We start from the raw sequence: 20,071 nt of genomic DNA on the forward strand, positions 1-20,071 counted from the left end.
TCACTGCGTATAACGGTCACTGTATGTGCCACTGTACGGCAACAGTGAATGGTGGCGATCTGGGTGGATCGTACTGGACACTGACTCGGCTCAATGGTCTCTCACTGGGCAGTGAGGGGGCGATCTGGGAGTATTTAGGGTATCAAGTAAAGTAATATGGCGCAGTAATTTCACTGGGGTAACGGGTGGGTGATTTGGGGATTATTTTATAATTACTGGGGTGGGAGAGATCTGGGAGGATCTGGGGAGATCTAGAAGAGATCTTTATTCACTTTTTTTTTCTGACAGGGTTTCACACACCGACTCTCACAAGCTCTCTGACAGAAAAGAGCTTGTGATAAAGAATCCTGCGTCTTTTGTTTACCTATGCTGTGATGCTGTGATTGGTCATTCAAACCTGAATGACCAATCACAGTGATAGACGTCACAGGACCGCTCTCAATGGTCCTGTACTGGCGAGCGGTGAGGGTCTGTCACTCGCCGCCGCGATCTGCCCGTTACGTAACTGTACGCGAGAAGGCAGCAAAGCGCTGCCGATTGTCACGTACGGTTACGTGATTGGGCAGGAAGGGGTTATGGAGTCTGCAGCAGGGGACAGTTTTTGTGATCCTGCCACCGTGTGGCCACTGGATTTCATGAGTGGTAGACTGGTTACCTCAAGCCAAACCCTTACTTGTGCACAAGGTATGCACAAGGTACACACACACACTGCATCGAAACTTCGATACTGTGCATCCCTAAACGGTTCGATACCGCTATTTCCTGTATTTCGATACTGAGCTGCGCAGCCGCACAGCTCAGTATAGTAATACATGAATGTATGGGAGCGCGGCTGTGTAATTCAGCCACAGCCCCGCTTCTGAGTCATGATAAGTTTGCGGGGTCAGGATGATGCGATGTGGCCAGCGCTGCACTAATGAGCGGCGGCACTGGAGACAGAACATGGCGGGCGCACTACAAAACACCCCCATGTTCTGTCTTCAGTGCCTGAACCGCCGCTCATTAGTGCAGCGCCGGCCGCATCACCTCATGCTGACCGTGCGCGCACTTCCTGTCAGGAGCGGGGCAATGGCTGTATTACACAGCCATAGCCCCGCTCTATAACGGCGGAGATCAGAGAAACCTCTCACCTCCACCGCTATTCCGCTGAATGCTGCGATCAAAGCTGACTGCAGCATTCAAGAGAAAATGAGCAGGGGGGATGCCCCTGGATCGCGTCACAGGGAATTCCTGTGACGCGATCGAGGGCCATACCATATATGGGCAGACAGCCCAGGGTCTATTGACGGACCCCAGGGCTGTCTTACCATATCTCTTGTTAGGGAATACTGAGGGCTATCTGTCCACAGGCTAATGTACTGGCACATATCTGATATAGGTTAGTACATTAAAGTTTAAAAATAAAGTAAAAACAAAGTATTGTTAAAATTAAAAATAAAAAAATACACATTCACCTTTTTTACAATAAACATTAAAATAAGTCTCAATACATAAAATATTCACACATTCACTAATGGCGTGCACAACAATTTTTTTGCATCATTTATGATGTGTATGCTGTAAAAAAAAAAAATGAAATAAACACGGCTTTCATTCACTTATTAATGCGAGGCACGATTAATTTAACCTCCATGTTCCTCACATTAATAGTAATTAACCCCATCATGTACCTCGCACATTAACCCATTATGACTGCGAAACATGATGGGATTACTATTAATGTGAGGAGCGTTCAAAAGTCATCACACGTCGCGCCTCACATCAGAAAACGGAAGAATTTTTTTTTATTATTGTTGACAAAAGTATCGAAATTGGTATCGAAATCGTAATACTAAACGAAGTATCGGTATCGAAGTCCAAATTCTGGTATCGTGACATCCCTAACACACACTTGCCACTTATTTGTAACTTGGGGCGCATGCACATGGCTGTAAGGCCTCATTTACACGAGCGTATTATACGCGCGTGCGACGCGCGTGCTTTTCACGCGTGTCGTACGCACCTATAATAGTCTATGGGGCGGTTTAGACGATGCGTGAATTTTGCGCAGTGCGCGTGCGTTGCGTAAAACTCACGACATGTTCTAAAATCGTGCGTTTTTTGCGCATCACGCACCCATTGAAGTCAATGGGTGCGTGAAAACCACGCATGCTGCACGGAAGCACTTCCGTGCGAACTGCGTGATTCGCGCAAGAGCTGTCAAACTCCTGAATGTAAACAGAAAAGCACCACGTGCTTTTCTGTTTACAAACATCCAAACGGAGTGTCAAATTCGAGAGGAGCGCACCGAACTTCACCGGGTTCGGCCAAACTCGTTTTGACCGAAACCGGTAAAAAATGTTCGGGTACGCGACGTCAGGAGACAGTCTCTGTCCACGGTGCTGAAAGCGTTAAACTGGTTCAGCACCATGGACAGTGACTTCCGCTCCGAAAATCCATGAACCTGTAAAAAAAAAAAGACGTTCTGACTTACCGATAACTCCGGTCCGACCTCCCGGGATGACAGTTAAGTCCAAGTGACAGCTGCAGCCAATAACAGGCCAAGCACAGGCTGCAGCCAATCAGAGGCTGCAGCGGTCTCATGGACTGCGGCGTCATCCTGGGAGGTGGGGCCGGATGACGAGAGAGGGACGCGTCACCAAGGCAACGGCCGGGAGACCGGACTGGAGGAAGCAGGCAGTTCATGGTAAGTTTGAACATCTTTTTTTATTCACAGGTTGGTGTATATTGTGATCGGCATTCACTGTCGAGGGTGCTGAAAGAGTTACTGCCGATCAGTTAGCTCTTTCAGCACCTTGGACAGTGACGGGCGTCGACTAGCCTCATCTCTATGATGGCGGCTGCGCGAAAATCACGCAGCCGCGCATCATACACGGATGACACACGGAGCTGCCAAGTGCCTTTTGCGCGCGCAAAACGCAGCGTTTTTTGCGCGCGCAAAACGCACACGCTCGTGTAAATGAGGCCTAATTCTGGTCTCTTTTTCTTATGGAAAAGGCTTTTAAGTTTCCCTCTGATGGGATCACTCTTGCTTTTGGCATTAAATATGCAGATGGAACACGGACCTATAATACGGCTGTGTGAACGCGTCTTAAGGTGAATGTGGAGCAAGGGTCAGAATATTCCATGTAATCACAGCATACTTCTCTCCCAAAACTGTCTGATAATCATCATTTTAATGTTCCAAAAATGTTGTTTTTCTTAAACCGTGGCTCGCTTCCCAATAATCCCTTCTTCACAGACTTAGACATTAACTCATTGTCCTCCTCACAGCTAGAAACAATACCTAAGTATTACTGCAATATTCCGGTTTTGTAAAATATATAAAAATGGTAAAAAAAAAAACCTTAAGTATTTTATTCTACTCTAGATCAAAATTTTATTAACTCTTCGTACACATTCAGAATATCTGTAAAATAGAAATCATAGCCGAGCATGTCAAATATTTGTCCAGATTTGTATTATTCTGTATCTTGCATTGTACCGGTTTAATATTTCGCTACAATTGCAAGTACGTAGGTATCTTGCAGATAAAACCCCCTTGTTGAAATATCCGGGCTCAAATTTAAGAAAACCAGTTCAAGCAAATGAAGCGGCTGCCCTTAATAGCTAATAAAATCACTGCTTTTATACTCCGACCTGTAAGAAAAAATAACACTGAAATGTGGATGGTTGCGGAAAGCCATTGGTCATTTAGAAGTGTCCATTTGTAAACTGAAGAAACAAAGGATACAGATTAATCTCACTCGTAGGACATATACAGTTAGACATTTTCTGGGCATCAGGAAAATGCTGCATACTTGACCACTTACTACTGCACTTCAGACACGAATACAGACCCTGTGTGGTGATCTGTCCCCTCTGAGGCAATGACGTAGTATTCTCCCACCTCCTGAAGACTGACAAGTGTGCTCTCCTCTCTCTATACTCTGATACAGCCTGCCCTGCTGAGAACTATCCCCTCTACCTGCTGATATCTCCCACGGACCTTAAGGGCTCTTCTACATGTAACGGAATTGCTGCAGAAAACTTCTGCATCAATTCTGCAGAAACTAGCAGGATTTCCGTTGCGGAAAAAATGAACCATTTCCTGCAATTTTTACTGCAGAAAACTGTCCGGATTTTGCGGTGTTTTCCTCAATGTTGGGCGATGGCAACAAATCCTCTAGAAAACGCAGCAATTCAGTCCACTTTCCACAGGCATTGACATGCTGCGGTACGAAAAATACGCACTGCAGTACGTACATTTATGGTCGGAAATTTTACGCAGCGTGTTGAAGAGATATGTTAAATCTCACCCACTTTGCTGCTACTGTATTCTGCAGGGTATTTTCCGTCCGCAATTCCGCTACGTGTGAACAAGCCCTAAAGGCTACGTACACCTTTGAAAACCTTTTTTTTTTTCGCTCAATATAAATGTGCATCAGTGTATTTGGTGCAACTTTCACATTTTTTATTACAATTTATTTGTACTTTTTCAGATCTAGTCGTTTGTATTCTGTATACAGAGCAGCTGTATTTTGCGCTGAGACCGGAGTCCGTCAGGTCAGCCGGACTGACGGGATCAGTGACAGCGGGTCCTGCGTGTATCTAACACGCAGGATCGAGCAGTTATCGATCACATCGAAGTTAATAACTTAGATGTGATCGATAACCGGTGGATCCTGACCCACTGACACTGAACCAGTCAGTCCCGCTGACATGACGGGCTCAGGTCTTAGCGCAAGATACAGCTGCTCTGTATACAGTATACAAAGCAGCAATATCTGAAAAAGTAAAAATATTGTTTTTAATTAAAAGTAATAGGAAAGTTGCACCAAACACAGATACACTTTTTTTAAATAAAAAAAATAAATAAAACCTTTTCAAAAGGTGTACATTGCCTTTTGACATTTCCTGTGATTGTAATCACGTACGGTATCATTACGTATAGGATTATTTACCAGTGTGATCTGTTGGATTCTTGTTTTTCATATCTATTAATGCGTCCGTAACGACCCAAACTATAAAAATATCACGCTATTTTACGCGTACGGTGAACACCGTAAAAAAAAAATGTAGAAAAAAAACTATTCCAGAATCACGGTTTGTTGGTCACTACCCCTCGCAAAACAGAATTTAAAAAAAAAAAAAGGGTTCTAAAAGTTGCATGTACCCCAAAATTATACCATTAAAAAACGCAGCCCGTCCCGCAAAAAACAAGCTCTCCCACCGCTTTTTTGACGGAAAAATAAAAAAGTTATGGCTCTCAGAATATGGCGACACCAAAAATAAATTTGAAACAAAAGTGATTTTATCGTGCAGACGCTTTGAAAGCATAAGAAAAACTATATACATCTGGTATCACCGTAATCGTACCGACCCGCAGAATAACGTAAAATTGTCATTCATAGCGCATGGCGAACGCCGTAAAAAAATAAATAAAAAAAAAACATCAGAATTGCAGGTTTTTGGTCACCTTGCTGCCAAAAAAATTAAATACAGAGTGATCAAAAAAATAGCATGAAACCTAAAATGGTACCAATGAAATCTACAGATTGTCCCGCAACAAATAAGCCCTCACACAGCTCCAGTGGAGAAAAAATAAAAATAAGTTTTGGCTCTCAGAATATGGCGATGCAAAATGTGCAAAGTGTCCAAAAGCGGATAAGATCGGGCGCCATTTATCAGTGCGACACCGGCCACACATCTGTGGATAATTATTTATTTACCCCATGATTATACGCTCTTATTATACCCCTGATGTTCTCCGCACAGCTTACATATGCCCCCACATCATAACTGAAATACCAGCAAAACCCCAAACAAAACTAGCGAGCAAAATCCACGCTCCAAAAGCAAAATGGTGCGCCCTGCAGCGTGCCCAAGCAACAGTGTACGTCCACATATATGGCATCGCCATACCCGGGAGAACCCGCTTAACGCTTTATGAGGTATTTGTCTTCAGGGGCACAAACTGGGCACAAAATATTGTGCACTAAAATGGCACATACCTGTGGAATTTTGCAATTTTCACTTTGCACCATCCACTGAGCATTAATTTCTAATAGAAAAAAAAAAACCCTGTGTGGTCAAAATGCCTTGGAGGGGTGCAGTTTCCAAAATGGGGGTCACTACTTGGGGGTTTGTTTTACTATTTGACCTCAGAGCCCTGCCGTTGTGGGCGAATGCTGCGAAAATCACCAAAATAGGTCTCACATGCGCCTTTCACTCCTAAGCCCTGTCATATGTCCAGGCAAATGATAAATGCCTTGAGGGATATAGTTTACAAAATGGGGTCACTTCTCATGGTTTTACACTCTACTCTGGTACCTAAGAACGCTCTGCAAATGAGACATGGTGCCCCTACACCAGTCCAGCAAAATCTGTGCTCTAAAAGCCACATGGCACTCCTTCCATTTTGAGCTCTGCCATGTGCCCAAACAGCAGTTTAGGGCCACACATGGGGTATTGCCGTACTCGGGAGAAATTGGCTAACAAATTATGTGTTGTTTTTTTCTCCTATTACCCCTTGTGGGGAAAAAAATTGGGTGCAAAACTACGTATTTTTGGGAAAAAAAATAATTTTTCATTTTCACTGCCTCATTCTAATACAATCTATGAAACACCTGTGGGATCAAAATGCTCAGTACACCCCTAGATGATTACCCTGAGGGTTAAAGTTTCTAAAATGGAGTCACTTCTCAGGGGTTTCTACTGTACGGGTACCTCAGGGGCTCTGCAAATGCGACATGGCGCCCAAAAAACAATCAACCAAAATCTACATGCCAAGTAGCACTCCTGCCATTCTGAGCCCTGCGGTGTATCCAAGCAGCAGTTTATAACCACATATGGGGTATTGCCGTACTCGGGAGAAATTGCTTTACAATTGTTGGGGCGCTTTTTCTCCTTTATTCCTTGTGAAAATGAAAACAATTCAACATTTTAGTGGAAAGAATGTAGATTTTCATTTTCACTGCATAATCCCAATAATTCAGCAAAAAAACTGTGGGGTCAAAATGCTCACTATACCGCTAGGATAAATTCCACGAGGGGTATAGTTTCCCAAATGGGGTCACTTTTGCCGGGTTTGCACTATTTTGGCCCCTCAGTGGCTTTGCAAATGTCACATGGGGCCGCAAACCATTCCAGCAAAACTTGAGCTCCAAAAGTCAAATGGCGCTCCGTCCTTTCTAACTTCCGCCATGTGTCCAAACAGCAGTTTATTACCACATATGGGGTATTGCTGTGCTCAGAAGAGTTTGCTTTACAAATATTGGGGTGTTTTTTCTCCTTTATCTGTTGTAAAAATGAAAAAATCTGAGCTAAAACTACAATTTTATTAGAAAAAAAATTTTGATTTTCAATTTCACGGCATAATTCCCATAAATTCAGCAAAAACGTGTAGGGTCAAAATGCACACTATACCCCTAGAAAAATTCCTTGAGGGGTGTAGTTTCCAAAATGGGGTCACTTTTGGGGAGTTTCCACTGTTATGGTTCCTCCAGGGCTTTGCAAACACGACATGGCACCGAAAACCAATGCAGCAAAATCTGCTCTCCAAAATCCAAATGGCCCTCGTTCCCTTCTGAGCCCTGCCGTGGGTCCAAACAGCAGTTTATTACTACATATGGGGTATTGCCGTAATCGGGAGACATTGCTTTACAAATGTTGGGGTGCTTTTTCTCCTTTATTCCTTGTAAAAACTAAAACATCGTATGTTTTTTCAGAAAAAAAGTAGATTTTCATTTTCACAGACCAGTTACAATAAATTTAGCAAAAAACCTGTGGGCTAAAAATGCTAACTATACCTCTTGAAAAATTCCTTGAGGGGTGTAGTTTCCAAAATGGGGTCACTTTTGGGGGGTTTCCACTGTTTTGGCACACAAGACCTCTTCAAACCTGACATGGTGCCTAAAATATATTCTAATAAAATAGAGGCCCCAAAATCCACTGGGTGCTCCTTTGCTTCTGAGGCCGGTATTTCAGTCCATTAGCACACTAGGGCCACATGTGGGATATTTCTAAAAATTGCAGAATCTGGGCAATAAATATTGAGTTGCATTTCTCTGGTAAAACCTTCTGTGGTACAGTAAAAACTGTATTACAAATGAATTTCGTAAAAAAATAAAAATTGAAATTTGTAGATTTCACCTCTACTTTGCTTTATTTCCTGTGAAATGCCTAAAAGGTTAAAATTATTTCTGAATGTGGTTTTGAATACTTTGAGGAGTGCAGTTTTTAAAATGGGGTGTTTTATAGGGGGTTTCTAATATATAAGGCCCTCAAAGCCACTTCAGAACTGAACTGGTCCCTGAAAAAATAGCCTTTTGAAATTTTCTTGAAAATGTGAGAAATTGCAGCTAAAGTTCTAAGCCTTGTGAGGTCCTAGAAAAATAAAAGCACGTTCAAAAAACGATGCAAACATAAAGTAGACATATGGGAAATGTTAGCTAGTAAATATTTTGTGTGGTATTACGATCTGTTTTACAAGCAGATACATTACAATTTAGAAAAATGCAGATTTTTGCAAATTTTCTCCAAATTTTGGTGTTTTTTTTTACAAATAAATATTGAATTTAACGACAAAATTTTTACAGTATCATAAAGTACAACATGTCACGTGAAAACAATCTCAGAATCGCTTGGATAGGCAAAAGCATTCTGGAGTTATTACGACAAAGTGACACGTCAGATTTGCAAAAATCGGCTGTGTCCACAAGGCCAAAATAGGCTGTGTCCTTAAGGGGTTAACATATAGAAGGTTACTGTACAACTTTATACTAGTTTATTTCCTTCTCTGTTTAATACACACAACCCACGTCTTGAAAGATCAGTCCCGTAAGAATTAAAACTGACAATATACATTGTTCTCACCTCTGCTGTATTGGCCGCTCTCTTTCTGGATTTTAAACAAGTTAAGGAAAATCACAATGCATTGTCAAAAAATCTCATCACAATTCGTCACGTTAAATGAACTGTTTGGGTTACATGTATATGTTGGACAAGAACAGTGTTTTTAATCTTTGCGATCATCTCACAAGTGCAGCCAACATGAGCATATCCACTCCTTATATTACTATGTACAGCACTGCTTAAAAAAGAAAGGTCTTTATTCACCACCCCATAGCTGTGTAATGTTATCATATTCCTGCTTTACTAATCTGGCGTTAAATGAATCACCCCGAAAGCTACATTTCAAATAGTCTCATACTAGTGTCTTAGAAAGGAATACAAAAAAATATGCGCAGACGAAGAGAAGAGCAGGCGTACTATGCAACGCCAATGACAACTGCAGTGCACTTCTGCAAATATCAGGGATTTAAAGTGTATTTGTCAGCTCAATATGCAGCCTTATGTAAGGACATTATATTACAGCTACAGGTCCGTACTTCTTGTAGCCAAAACAGCACAAACAAATGTGTGTTGTTTGGCTAATAGGATCAATGAAAGAATAAAGCAGAATCCTAGTTACGAACGTGTAAGGGTTCCGTTGTTTTGACGGAATGAATAGCATAGTCTACTACGGTATGGATTCCTTCAAAACAACGGAACCCTTACACAACGGAGACAACCTTAAACCATTTGCAATGGATCTATCCCATTGAAATTGATGGTCATGCAAACGGAAACCTGAAGGAAAGCTCCGATGGAACCCATGAACAGAGTTCTGACACAGACGTGAACGAAGCCTTAGTCATGTCCAATCTCCTAACTAATCGAATAGCCGCTGTCATGCTGATAATGAAAGGGAAATTGTGTCCCAAAACGTTTAGCATTTTAAAAGTTGAGCGGATTTCTAAATATGCAAATTAGACTATACTAGCCATAGTGGTGGTAACGCTGCACTCACTCTGTGGGCGGTGTTTGTGTTCTGTATGACTCTGTCCAATCAGCTTCTGCCCTTCCCTCCACAGCGTTATCTCAGCTTCAATCGCGAGATCATGCTGTATTTACACTTCCAGCCGCAGCTACTTCAGCAGATCGCCTTAGCGCTCATCCAGGTAGACAGACCCTGGATGAGTTCTGAGGTGATGTGTTGAAGGAGCTGCGGCCAGAAATGTAAACACAGCATGATCTCGCGATTGAAGAGATGATCATACTGTGCAGGGAAAGGGAGATGCTGTATGACGCTGATTGGACAGCGTCATACAGACAACGCAAACACCGCGCCCATGGAGAGAGCAGCGTTATTACCCCTTTGGCTAGTATAGCCTCATTTACACATTGAGAAATAAAATTATCGTAACTTTTAAAATAAACGTTTTTTGGGACACCATTTTCACTGGAATTATGCGTGTGACAGCGCCTATTAGATTAGTTAGGAGATTGGGCATTACTAAACTTGTAAAAAAAAAAAAAAAAAAAAAAAAAAAAAGGCCAAACTTACTAGGTAGGTGGGTGGGTGAAAACCCGTTCCCATCAGGACGCAGACGGGTCAAAGAATAGTTCTGACACTTTCATACATACATATTTATTTTTTACCATCCATTCACACCCTAGCACTACACTGACACTCATTTATGGCACACCTTTGAGCACTTAGTTCACCACTCCCCTCAAGACTAGTGGGAGGGGCTATCACTATTTAATGCACACTCCTTCTGCAGCATTCTTTGACCCGTCTGCGTCCTGATGGGAACGGGTTTTCACCCACCCACCTACCTAGTAAGTTTGGCCTTTTTTTTTTTTTTTGTGGTTTTGAAATCTATGTCCCATTTTTTCTGTTTATTACTAAACTTGTGACAGAACCTCTTTAACCCCTTCATGACTGCTATATACGTTCCAACTGCCATCGCCCCATGCAGTTGTCACATATATAAACGTTGGCAGCCTGGAACGGGGTTTAATGAGTGAAGTGCTGCTTCAGTGTGAGCAGCGCTGCACTCTTATGACTTCCCCGAAAACACCCCCCCCCCCACTGTTAATAGCGCCACACACAACCCCCTGTAGATAGCGCAAAACCCCCTGTAGATAGCGCTACCTAAGCTCCCTCAGAGCGCTGGCCGTGGATTCCCCATCTAGAGGGAGCCTCCGACATCTCTCTCCATCCCCGCTGTAGATAGTGCCAGCCGCCTGCATATAGCGCTACCCCCTGTAGATAGCACCAACTAAACTCGCTCTAGGAGCGGAATCCCCGGAGTCAGATCGCTCTGGCCGGGTATTCCGCTTCTAGAGAGAGCCCATAACATCAGGGCCTCTCTAGGGGCAGAATCCCAGGCCGACACTTTGGCCGGGGTTTCCGCTACTGGAGAAACCTCTTGCGTTACTATCCATATATGGACAGTGATGTCAGGGTCTACTCATGGAGCGGAATTCCCAGCCAGAGCGTTGCCGACGCTCTGGCAGGGGATTCCGCCTTTAAAGTTAGCCCCTGATGTCACTGTCCAAGTATATAGACAGAGACAAAAGGGGCTCCCTCTAGGAGCGGAATCCCTGACTAGAGGGATTCCGCTCCTACAGGAAGCTACAGTCACGCCATCTACAGGGGGAGATGGCGCTATCTACATGGACACTAACATTATATGGGCACTACCTACAGGGGACACTGGCGCGGTCTACATGGGAACTGCATGGCACTATCTACAGTTGGAACTGTGGCACTATGTGGGCACCGGCACTATCTACAGTGTTATTGCGTCTATCTACAGGGGAACTGTGGCGTTTTCAGGTGGCTGGGACAAAAAAAAAACAAAAAACAATGAATAAAATTCATCCATTATTTTAACGTCCATGAAAAATGGCAAATGGTGGTTAAAAACGGTCAGACGGCCGGATAATGGATTCAAGTTTTGAGACCCATTGATGCAAAACAGCCATGAAAAACTGACAGTTGATCCGTTGTTAACTGCCCTTTTTTTTTTCACACCGTGTGACTATAGCCTTATAGCCCTCTTATCCGCTCACAACGATCCAGGCCGACAGAGAGAAGATGACTAAGTGTGTGTGTGTGTGTGTGTGTGTGTGTGTGTGTGTGTGTGTGTGTGTGTGTGTGTGTGTGTGTGTGTGTGCATATATATAGATAAATGTATATCAAAAAAATTACACAAAAAAAAAAAAGTTTTCACATTCTTTGTGATTTGTCTGCACATAATAAAAACATAAAAAATAAAAACATGGAATTAAACTAATCTAGAAAATTAAAGCCTCATAAGTACTGTAAAAAAAGAAAGTAACAATAGCTGTGATATTCAAAGCGGTTGCAAAGATATTATCGCTTAAAGAAGTGCATATCAGAAATGGAAAATTTGACCTGGACACAGGGGCATCAATGACGCTTGGTCATGAAAGAGTTAAATAAGTGTCAGCAATGACTAAAATATACATTTCAGATACCATCCATGACGTTCATGTTTTATAGTGATTGAAGCTTATGATGCACATTTTCTTTCCTCTAGCTTACAAAATATGCAAAGGATACATATAATGTAACAAGACGCGGAGTACTCCCAGCCTTCAGAGTCAAAGACAGAAACTTCTCCAACCTAGATTTTAACTCCGGAGCCCAGGAATCCTGGAAATAACCAGAATGTATACATGATAAAACACACCCATTAGTAAGGAGAGATCACATATTGCAGTACAGTATTGGCAATGCCGAGGCAATGGGAATTACATGGATATTCTCACAATGTGACAAGTAATGGAATATTGTATGCATGGAATTTACATCCCAGACATCAAACTACTATTTATTCTCACAAAAGCCCAATAACCTCACAGATAGCGAGAAGGGGGTCTAATGACTCAATTTAGAAGAATGCTGAAAAGTTGAGTTTTGAAATATGGCCCCGCATTGTCTGTAAACATTGAATAATGTCTTCCTCCCACTGTTAATGCAAAAAAGATCCCAGCAGTCATAAAGAGAGAGACAGTCAATATATGTGCGAATAATGAATTTACATTTTATAAGAAATGGTTATTTTGTTTTATTTATCAAACTGAATAACTGAATTGTAATGAAGGGAAGAGGAAAGTCCAAGTAAAAGCATTCTGCAAGCCACTATATATTTACAGAACACAACATACATATTATTTACGGTAAGTATCATGATAGAACTGGAGGACTGGCGGACACCTGGGTAACAACTACTTTAAAGTGGCTGTTTAATAGAGGGGGCGTCATAGGTCAAGAGACTCTACATGCTCGACAAGAAACCTCTCCTGTTAGTTTCCTGCAGTGCTCTGGCCTCATTTCCTAAATGGAGTGCCCATAAGTCAAAGCTCTGTTTTATAAAGATATTACTAAGGAGGTGGAGGTGCAACATATTAATGCAAAACTATCATCATATGTTCAAGTGGCATCCCTGTTACGCAGTCATGTCAAAAAAGCTTTTCCTCCAGGCGAATGGGTAATATTTTATTAGCACTGCCAGTTAAGTTTCTCTATGCAGCTGGGTATTTCGATTTGTGTTATTAGGTACCTGGAAAAGGTCTCTGAAGGATGGATGAGCAGCTGGGTTAGGAACAAAGGGAAGGGCGTAAAATGGAAGGAATTCGGTCGTCTGGCTCAGTGCTGCTCCACTGGTCTCCAAGTAGGTTTTAAAATGAGAAATTCGCTGTTCAAGGTCAGCACGGTCCTATATATGAAACAGAAAAGTAATACATATTATTTGTATCGAATCAAAAATAGATTTTACTTTAAAAAAATAAATATATATATATATATATATATATATTGGCCAAACTACTTTTAACTGGTAATAATCATGTTGCAAGAAGATCCAGTGTAAATCCTACTCCTTGAAGGTCTTTTAACTCCAAAAAGGTATTCCCTTTCCATTAAATATATTTTAAGTATTGTACATGCAGTGGGCAAACGACTACTTCAAGTGACTCTCTGATTAAAAGTGGATTGCGAATTTATTGTCCAGTGGTTGAACTGCCATTATAGAGAAAAAAAAAAAAAATTATATATATATATATATTAAAAAAAAAAAAAAAAAAAAAAAAAACAGAAGGAGAAATTCCTTCCCCTTCACCGGAAGAAGGCGAGTAACAAACGCCAAAAGCGCTACAGTATCACATTTCTAGAGTACTTTTACACGGCCCAATATGGGCAGTGAAAACGGGCGCTAGTCAACAAGACAGCTCGTTCATCGGCACCCGTTTGCTCCTTTCACAAGGAGCAATGATCGGTGATGCATGGGGACGACCGAACGTTAAAACGATCGCTCGTTTCCATAGTTTTTCCATTATGTTTGCAGCACATCTCCGTATACACACAGGGAGAAGCGCTGCCGACTAGTAAACATTTTACTGACTGCGTAAACTAGCAGATCAGTCGATGAACGAACGAGCCTTTGTTCAATCATCGGCCTGTTTACACAGATCAATTATCTGGAATGAGCATTCGTAGAAAAGCTAATTTGCCCAATCATCGTCCTGTGTAAAAAAGCCTTAAAGGGAACCGGTCACCAGCATTGAAACCAGCAATACCGGGTGAAAAATGACGGTTATGTAACCTGTAAACATCTTATAAGGAGGCTCTGTACCTTTAGCATTGCATTTTTCGCGCGCCGTATGCAAATGAGCAGAAAAGTGTCAAATCTTCATTCGAAGAGTCATATTTTCATTCCTCCAGCGTTTCAGTTGGCTCCGCCTCCTTTTAGATTGACAGCTCCTCTCCCTTCACCGCACACGAAATCCCGCGCTTGCGCATTGAGACACCAAAGCTGCTGTTATCAATCTGTCCATTTACATACCGAAAATAGTGTTGTTGATGTTGTATCCTGGTTGGAACATGGTCTTCACTCTTCGCCGAAAAGCAGTTTTATGTGCAGCATGACGCATGAAAGGGGGTGTGTACGACAGCGGCGCATGCGCAGGATATGGTTTCATGGAAGAACGAAGCAGGGAAGTGTAGTGTAGCACGCATGCGCAAGATTTGAAACGAGATTTTGCCATGTAAGGGTCGGACAGCTGGCGGCGGTGGGTGGGATTAACAAGCTACTTAATTTATTACCATAAAAGGCGCAAAGATTTTAAACAACGATATTTATGGACAGAGGAGGACTTTAGGAGAAGGGAGAACAGAAATGAACTTTGGGCAGCTTCGGCCATTGAGGGGTCAGGCGAGTTTAACAGGTAATATGTTGATGAAAATACTACAAAATACACCCTTAAAACCATAAAGCATCCAACTTTTTTTTTTAAGAATTAGTCAAAAACGTTGGTACTTTTTTGGTATATAACAATTACAATGATTAATTCCTTATGATAGTTCAAATAGTGAAAAAGGTACATAGGTGCCCAAAAGTGGCATGGATCCAGCAACTTGCCAGTCAGCTAGAGAAACATGTTAGAGATACAACATTAGATGGGAGACTGCTTAGTATTCGTATAGACATTTTCAACAGTTGATTTCTGAAGTTAATTTTGTTTTCAATTCTTCGTTTCCCAATTTAACTCATGGAGAAATAAGTGCTTATAATAATGTCTTAACAGGAAATGTATGGGAGGCTCAAGGACAATATAGCAAAGGCAAACGGGAGGATAGGGCATCAATAATCAGACAATAGACCATTAAATATTGCCATGACAAGGAGGTGAGAAGCCATCTCTTATAAGCCAAGAAAAGCAGACCACTCCCGAGACTGATATCTCTCACTTGTCAAATATGTAACAAGAACCACAAAAGGCCACAGGACAGGAAATCTATAATCAAAAATCTAGACCCCGATCTTGGTTTGCACACCTCCAGACTGCTATTTCCAGCTACAAAAAAAAGGAAATTAATTTTAAAGGGTAGGCGTACGATTAGTGGCCCGTATGTTAGGGAACAGTATAAACAGCAACTCTAATATATGCTTATTGGAATTCGGGAACAATGCAACAAAAATTAAGGAAACTGCAGAAAATGTGTAACAGTCTCAGGTGGCTGCTACGAAGGGCAATGGGGGGGGGGGGAATTTGAATTCCTGGTATTACGAGATTGCGCCGAGAGACGTATAATATAAACTTTATATTTTGTAAATATTAGTGCACCAAGTAAAATAGCTTTACTTCTTTTTTTGTCTTTACTTTTAATATCTGTATACCAACTAAAACTCCGTAGACGTTGCTAGACAATTCGTCTACATCTAGTCCATTTTAAAATCGCCAGTCTGGTCCAACTTACGGCTGAACTGGCACGGACCGGCATTACTAAAGCCTCACTCTCCCCTAGTTCAGTTCAACACTAGTTATGACTGTCAGATTGATCTTTAAACCCTTAAAGGGGTTGTCAAGTTTAGAAACACCATTTTCATATACCCTATTAATGAATTCGGAGTGAATAGAAAGGATCCTCTGCTGCGGAACCTCATCTCTTGACACATTGAGCGCCTCTCGCTCCGCTCTGTCCTGCATTACACAGACAACACATTGCTTTGAATGAGCATTGTGTAATCCCAAGGTGGCGCTGCATGGAAAGTAAACACTAAAGTGCCTTTTACACAGGCCACTGATCGAGCGAACGAGCGTTTACATGAACATTCTCACTCATTGCCCTATGTAAACAGCGCAACAATCAGCCGATGAACGCGCAAACAGTCGTTAATCGGCTCGTTTAGGCGGCCAATAAAATGGTTGCTAATCGGCAACACATCTCCTGTGTAAACAGGGAGATGTGCTGCCGATATAATGAAAATGTATGGGAACAAGTGATTGTAAGAACGATATTACCCATATATTACGGATCATAGCTCCACGTGAAAAGGAACAAACGAGCGCCGATCGACAAGCTGTCGTATCAATCACGGCCCATATCGGAGCATGTAAAGGAACCCTTCCTGCCAGGTTTCTCCATAGATTACAGCGGATCGCTGTGCGCTTTAGAAGGGGGACACTTTGCGATTACAATATTGTCAAAGGACTCTTCTGACAAGTAAAGATTGTCTGAAGCGGAGAACCCCTTTGAAAAAGCAGCGAATTTACCTGAATGACAAGTTTTGAAATTCCAACAGCCATAAGTTTGTGTAGGCGTCCTCTATATATATTTTTCATTATTGCATTTTATTCTTTTTTTAATCAAAACAAGCTTCATTAAACTTTTACAATACAAGTACAGCATTTTTATAGTTATATATTTACTGTTTTACATCGTTCACCGGTAGCCATAACCTGCAACATGTACAGGCTTTTATGGTTATAAAAATACCAAATATGTACAGTATAAAATTTCTATTTTATATTTGCGGTCATGTGAGGCATATTTAACCCCTTAATGACCACAAATAAGTTTTTCTCACGGGGGTCATTAAGTGTACTTATGCCACAGCACCACCTTTTCACGGAACGGTGTCATAAGCCAAAGAGCTCCTGCTCTAACAGCCAGGATTGGATATCTTTCGATCCTGCCCGTTTTACCCCTTAGACGCCGCGGTCAATAGGGAGTGCAACATCTAAGTGGTTTCAGAGGAAGGGGGTTCGCACGGTTATCGATGGAAGCCAGGGCCTAACACAGGTGCCCAGGTTTGCCACCAGTGTATGCCTATTAAGCCCTGTACCTGTCATCTTTACATCTGACAGGAATAATACACTGCAATATAGAAGTATTGCAATCTAATATAAAAGCAAACAAACGATCGCACAGTAAAGTCTAAGTTGGACAAAAACATTTTTTTTTAAAAATACGAAAAAAAAACAAACAAACCGATCAATAAAGTTTATAATACAAAAAAATAAATATATAAAAACCCATTTTTTTCTCCCTTACAAAGTGCTTTATTATAAAAACCAAAAGGCTACACATAATTGGTATCGCCGTGTCCGTAACTATGCAAACTATAAAACTATCACGTTCTTTAACCCGCATGGTGAACGGTGTAAAAAATAAAAAATAAGCAATCAAAAAGTCGTCCGGCAAAAAAAAAAATAAAACAATATGGCTCTCAGGATATAGCGATAAAAATACTTTAAAACAGAGTTTTTAGTTTTTTATTCTGCAGAAGTAGTAAAACACACACAAATATATATATATAAAATATTTGGTATTGCAATAATTGTAAAGACACAAAGAATAAATGTCATTTATAGCACAGAGTAAACTACGTAAATTTGAGATGCAAAAAAGTAAGGTGGAATTGCTTTTTTCCTCCCCTTCCCGAAAAAAAAAAAAAAAAAAAAAAAAAAAGTGTAATAAAAGTTAAAATCGCTAAGTTATATGTGGGCCAAAATGCTTCCATCAAAAAACACAACTCGTGTCGCAAAAAGCCCTTACTATGTCTGCGTAAAAAAAAAAGTTAGGTCTCTTGGAATGCGATAAAAAAAAAAAAAAAACTAAAAAAAAAAAACTGTGGGGGCGTGGCCAGGCACTGATGTGAGCGGTCGCACGGAACTTCGGCTCTGACCAGAGACCCCTATTATTTATCCTGCGGAGGAATCACTGTGGCCACCATTCCTTATAACTTGCGGAGGAAGGGTAAGAGACCCACAAGGGGCAAAATGGGTCCGTCAAAAGCGACAGGAGCTGCGGAGAAGTTGAAGGAGTTTGCCCGGGGTGCGGTCCAAGATGGCGCCTGCGGCGAGTCCTCACAGCATGGAGCAGAAGGGCCGGCAAAAGTTTCTGGAGGGCAGACGGAGTCACTCCCTGCGGCTGAGGTAACAGCACAGCCTGGACTGACATTGCAGCAAGTATCGGAGACGCTGCTGGCGGCGATATTAGAGACCAAGACCTCGGTCACAACAAAAATAGAGGAGGTTAAGGTGGATGTGGGTCTCTTGAGGCAGGATTTGCACAACTTGAGGGACCGAGTCGCACATGCTGAAACCAGGTTGGCGGATCTGGAGGACCGTACAGCTAATATACCCCACACACTTCGGGACCTCTCTGGCAAGGTGGATTTATGGCGCCAGAAAGCGGATGATTTGGAGAACAGGCTGAGGAGGAACAACCTTCGCATCATAGGCCTACCAGAACGAGCAGAAGGATCCCGCCCGGACGAGTTTACAGAGAAATGGCTAAGAGATAAGTTTCCAGATACCGTGTTTTCGCAGGCTTTTGCGGTGGAAAGAGCGCACAGGGTCCCGGCGAGGCCGCCACCCCCTGGAGCGAACCCTCGACCATTCCTGGCGAGGTTGTTAAATTGTAAGGACCGGGATCTGGTCCTGCAGGCAGCCAGACGCAAGGGGGCTATTAAAGTGGATAACGTCACGGTGTCGATTTTCCCCGTTTTCTCTCCGGAACTACAACGTCAACGCGCATCGTTTGAGATGATTAAATGAAAGCTGCGAGACCGACAAATTCCATATTCTATGGCTTATCCGGCCCGCCTGAAAGTCGTCGATGGAGATCGAGCGGTATTTTTCGCCAACCTTGAGGAGGCGGATGAATGGTTGCTGAGGAATAAGAGGTCGCGTACAAGATGAAGATTTTCTTGGGGACTTAAGCGTGGGAATGGTGAATATGTATCCTGAACGGTCATTTGCTGTCTTGCATGTGGGGAGAGGTTATACATGGGGGAGACGATGTTTAAAGTTTCCTTTCATAATGCTTTATGTTCCTGTAATATGCCTATAAGGGGGTCCGGAGCTCAGACTGGATCCGGATCATATATTACTCTTGTTACGATATGTGATTGTAGTTGGTTACCGAAGTGTTAATAGGGGGATTCTGACCAACGGGTTGTTGTTCCTCTAATTCTGTGGCACAGTAAAGCACATTATAGGGGGGAATCTGCTGGAGTACGCAGCCTGATTGGTGATTCCATTGTGTATATTCCTTAGCGGTGGAAGCTACCCCTTTCATATATAGTATATAGCTCTTGAGCTCCTGATGGCAAACTGGGTTTTTATGTGGTTCAAGTTTTTGATCTCTGTTTTACACTGTCAGACGAGTACCTTACATTTTGAGAGCTGCATATCAGGGACTGGCACTACCTAGGGGGAGGGGGAGGGGGGAGAGGGAAGGGCTGTTATCGGTACATAGAGTTTTCTAAGTATGGCGTCACTTAAGTTCTTGTCCTGGAATGTGAGGGGCAAGGAAACGGAATATGATTTTCTCTGTGCTTAAGAAAGTGAACCCACATATAATTTGTCTTCAGGAGACGCATCTGACAGCAGACACAGTACAGTTTTTATGTAAGCCCTGGGATTCAGTGGAGTAGACACT

At 42.2% G+C, this 20,071-nt stretch overlaps 1 protein-coding gene across 3 annotated transcripts in view; it reads right to left on the reverse strand.

Moving 5' to 3' along the window:
* The window catches only part of ARMC9 (armadillo repeat containing 9), a 190,469-nt gene that overhangs the window by 141,283 nt on the left and 29,115 nt on the right, over positions 1 to 20,071 (reverse strand). For all 3 annotated transcript variants that reach the window (XM_075861839.1, XM_075861838.1, XM_075861840.1), the window contains exons 5-7: positions 13,404 to 13,559; positions 12,401 to 12,493; positions 8,857 to 8,881 (exon numbers count right to left, since the gene is read on the reverse strand). In XM_075861839.1, coding sequence (XP_075717954.1) covers positions 8,857 to 8,881; positions 12,401 to 12,493; positions 13,404 to 13,559 — 274 coding nt within the window. The remainder of the gene's footprint in view (positions 1 to 8,856; positions 8,882 to 12,400; positions 12,494 to 13,403; positions 13,560 to 20,071) is intronic.

This window comes from Rhinoderma darwinii, chromosome 4 (assembly GCF_050947455.1).
Source record: "Rhinoderma darwinii isolate aRhiDar2 chromosome 4, aRhiDar2.hap1, whole genome shotgun sequence".
Lineage (NCBI taxonomy): Eukaryota > Metazoa > Chordata > Amphibia > Anura > Rhinodermatidae > Rhinoderma > Rhinoderma darwinii.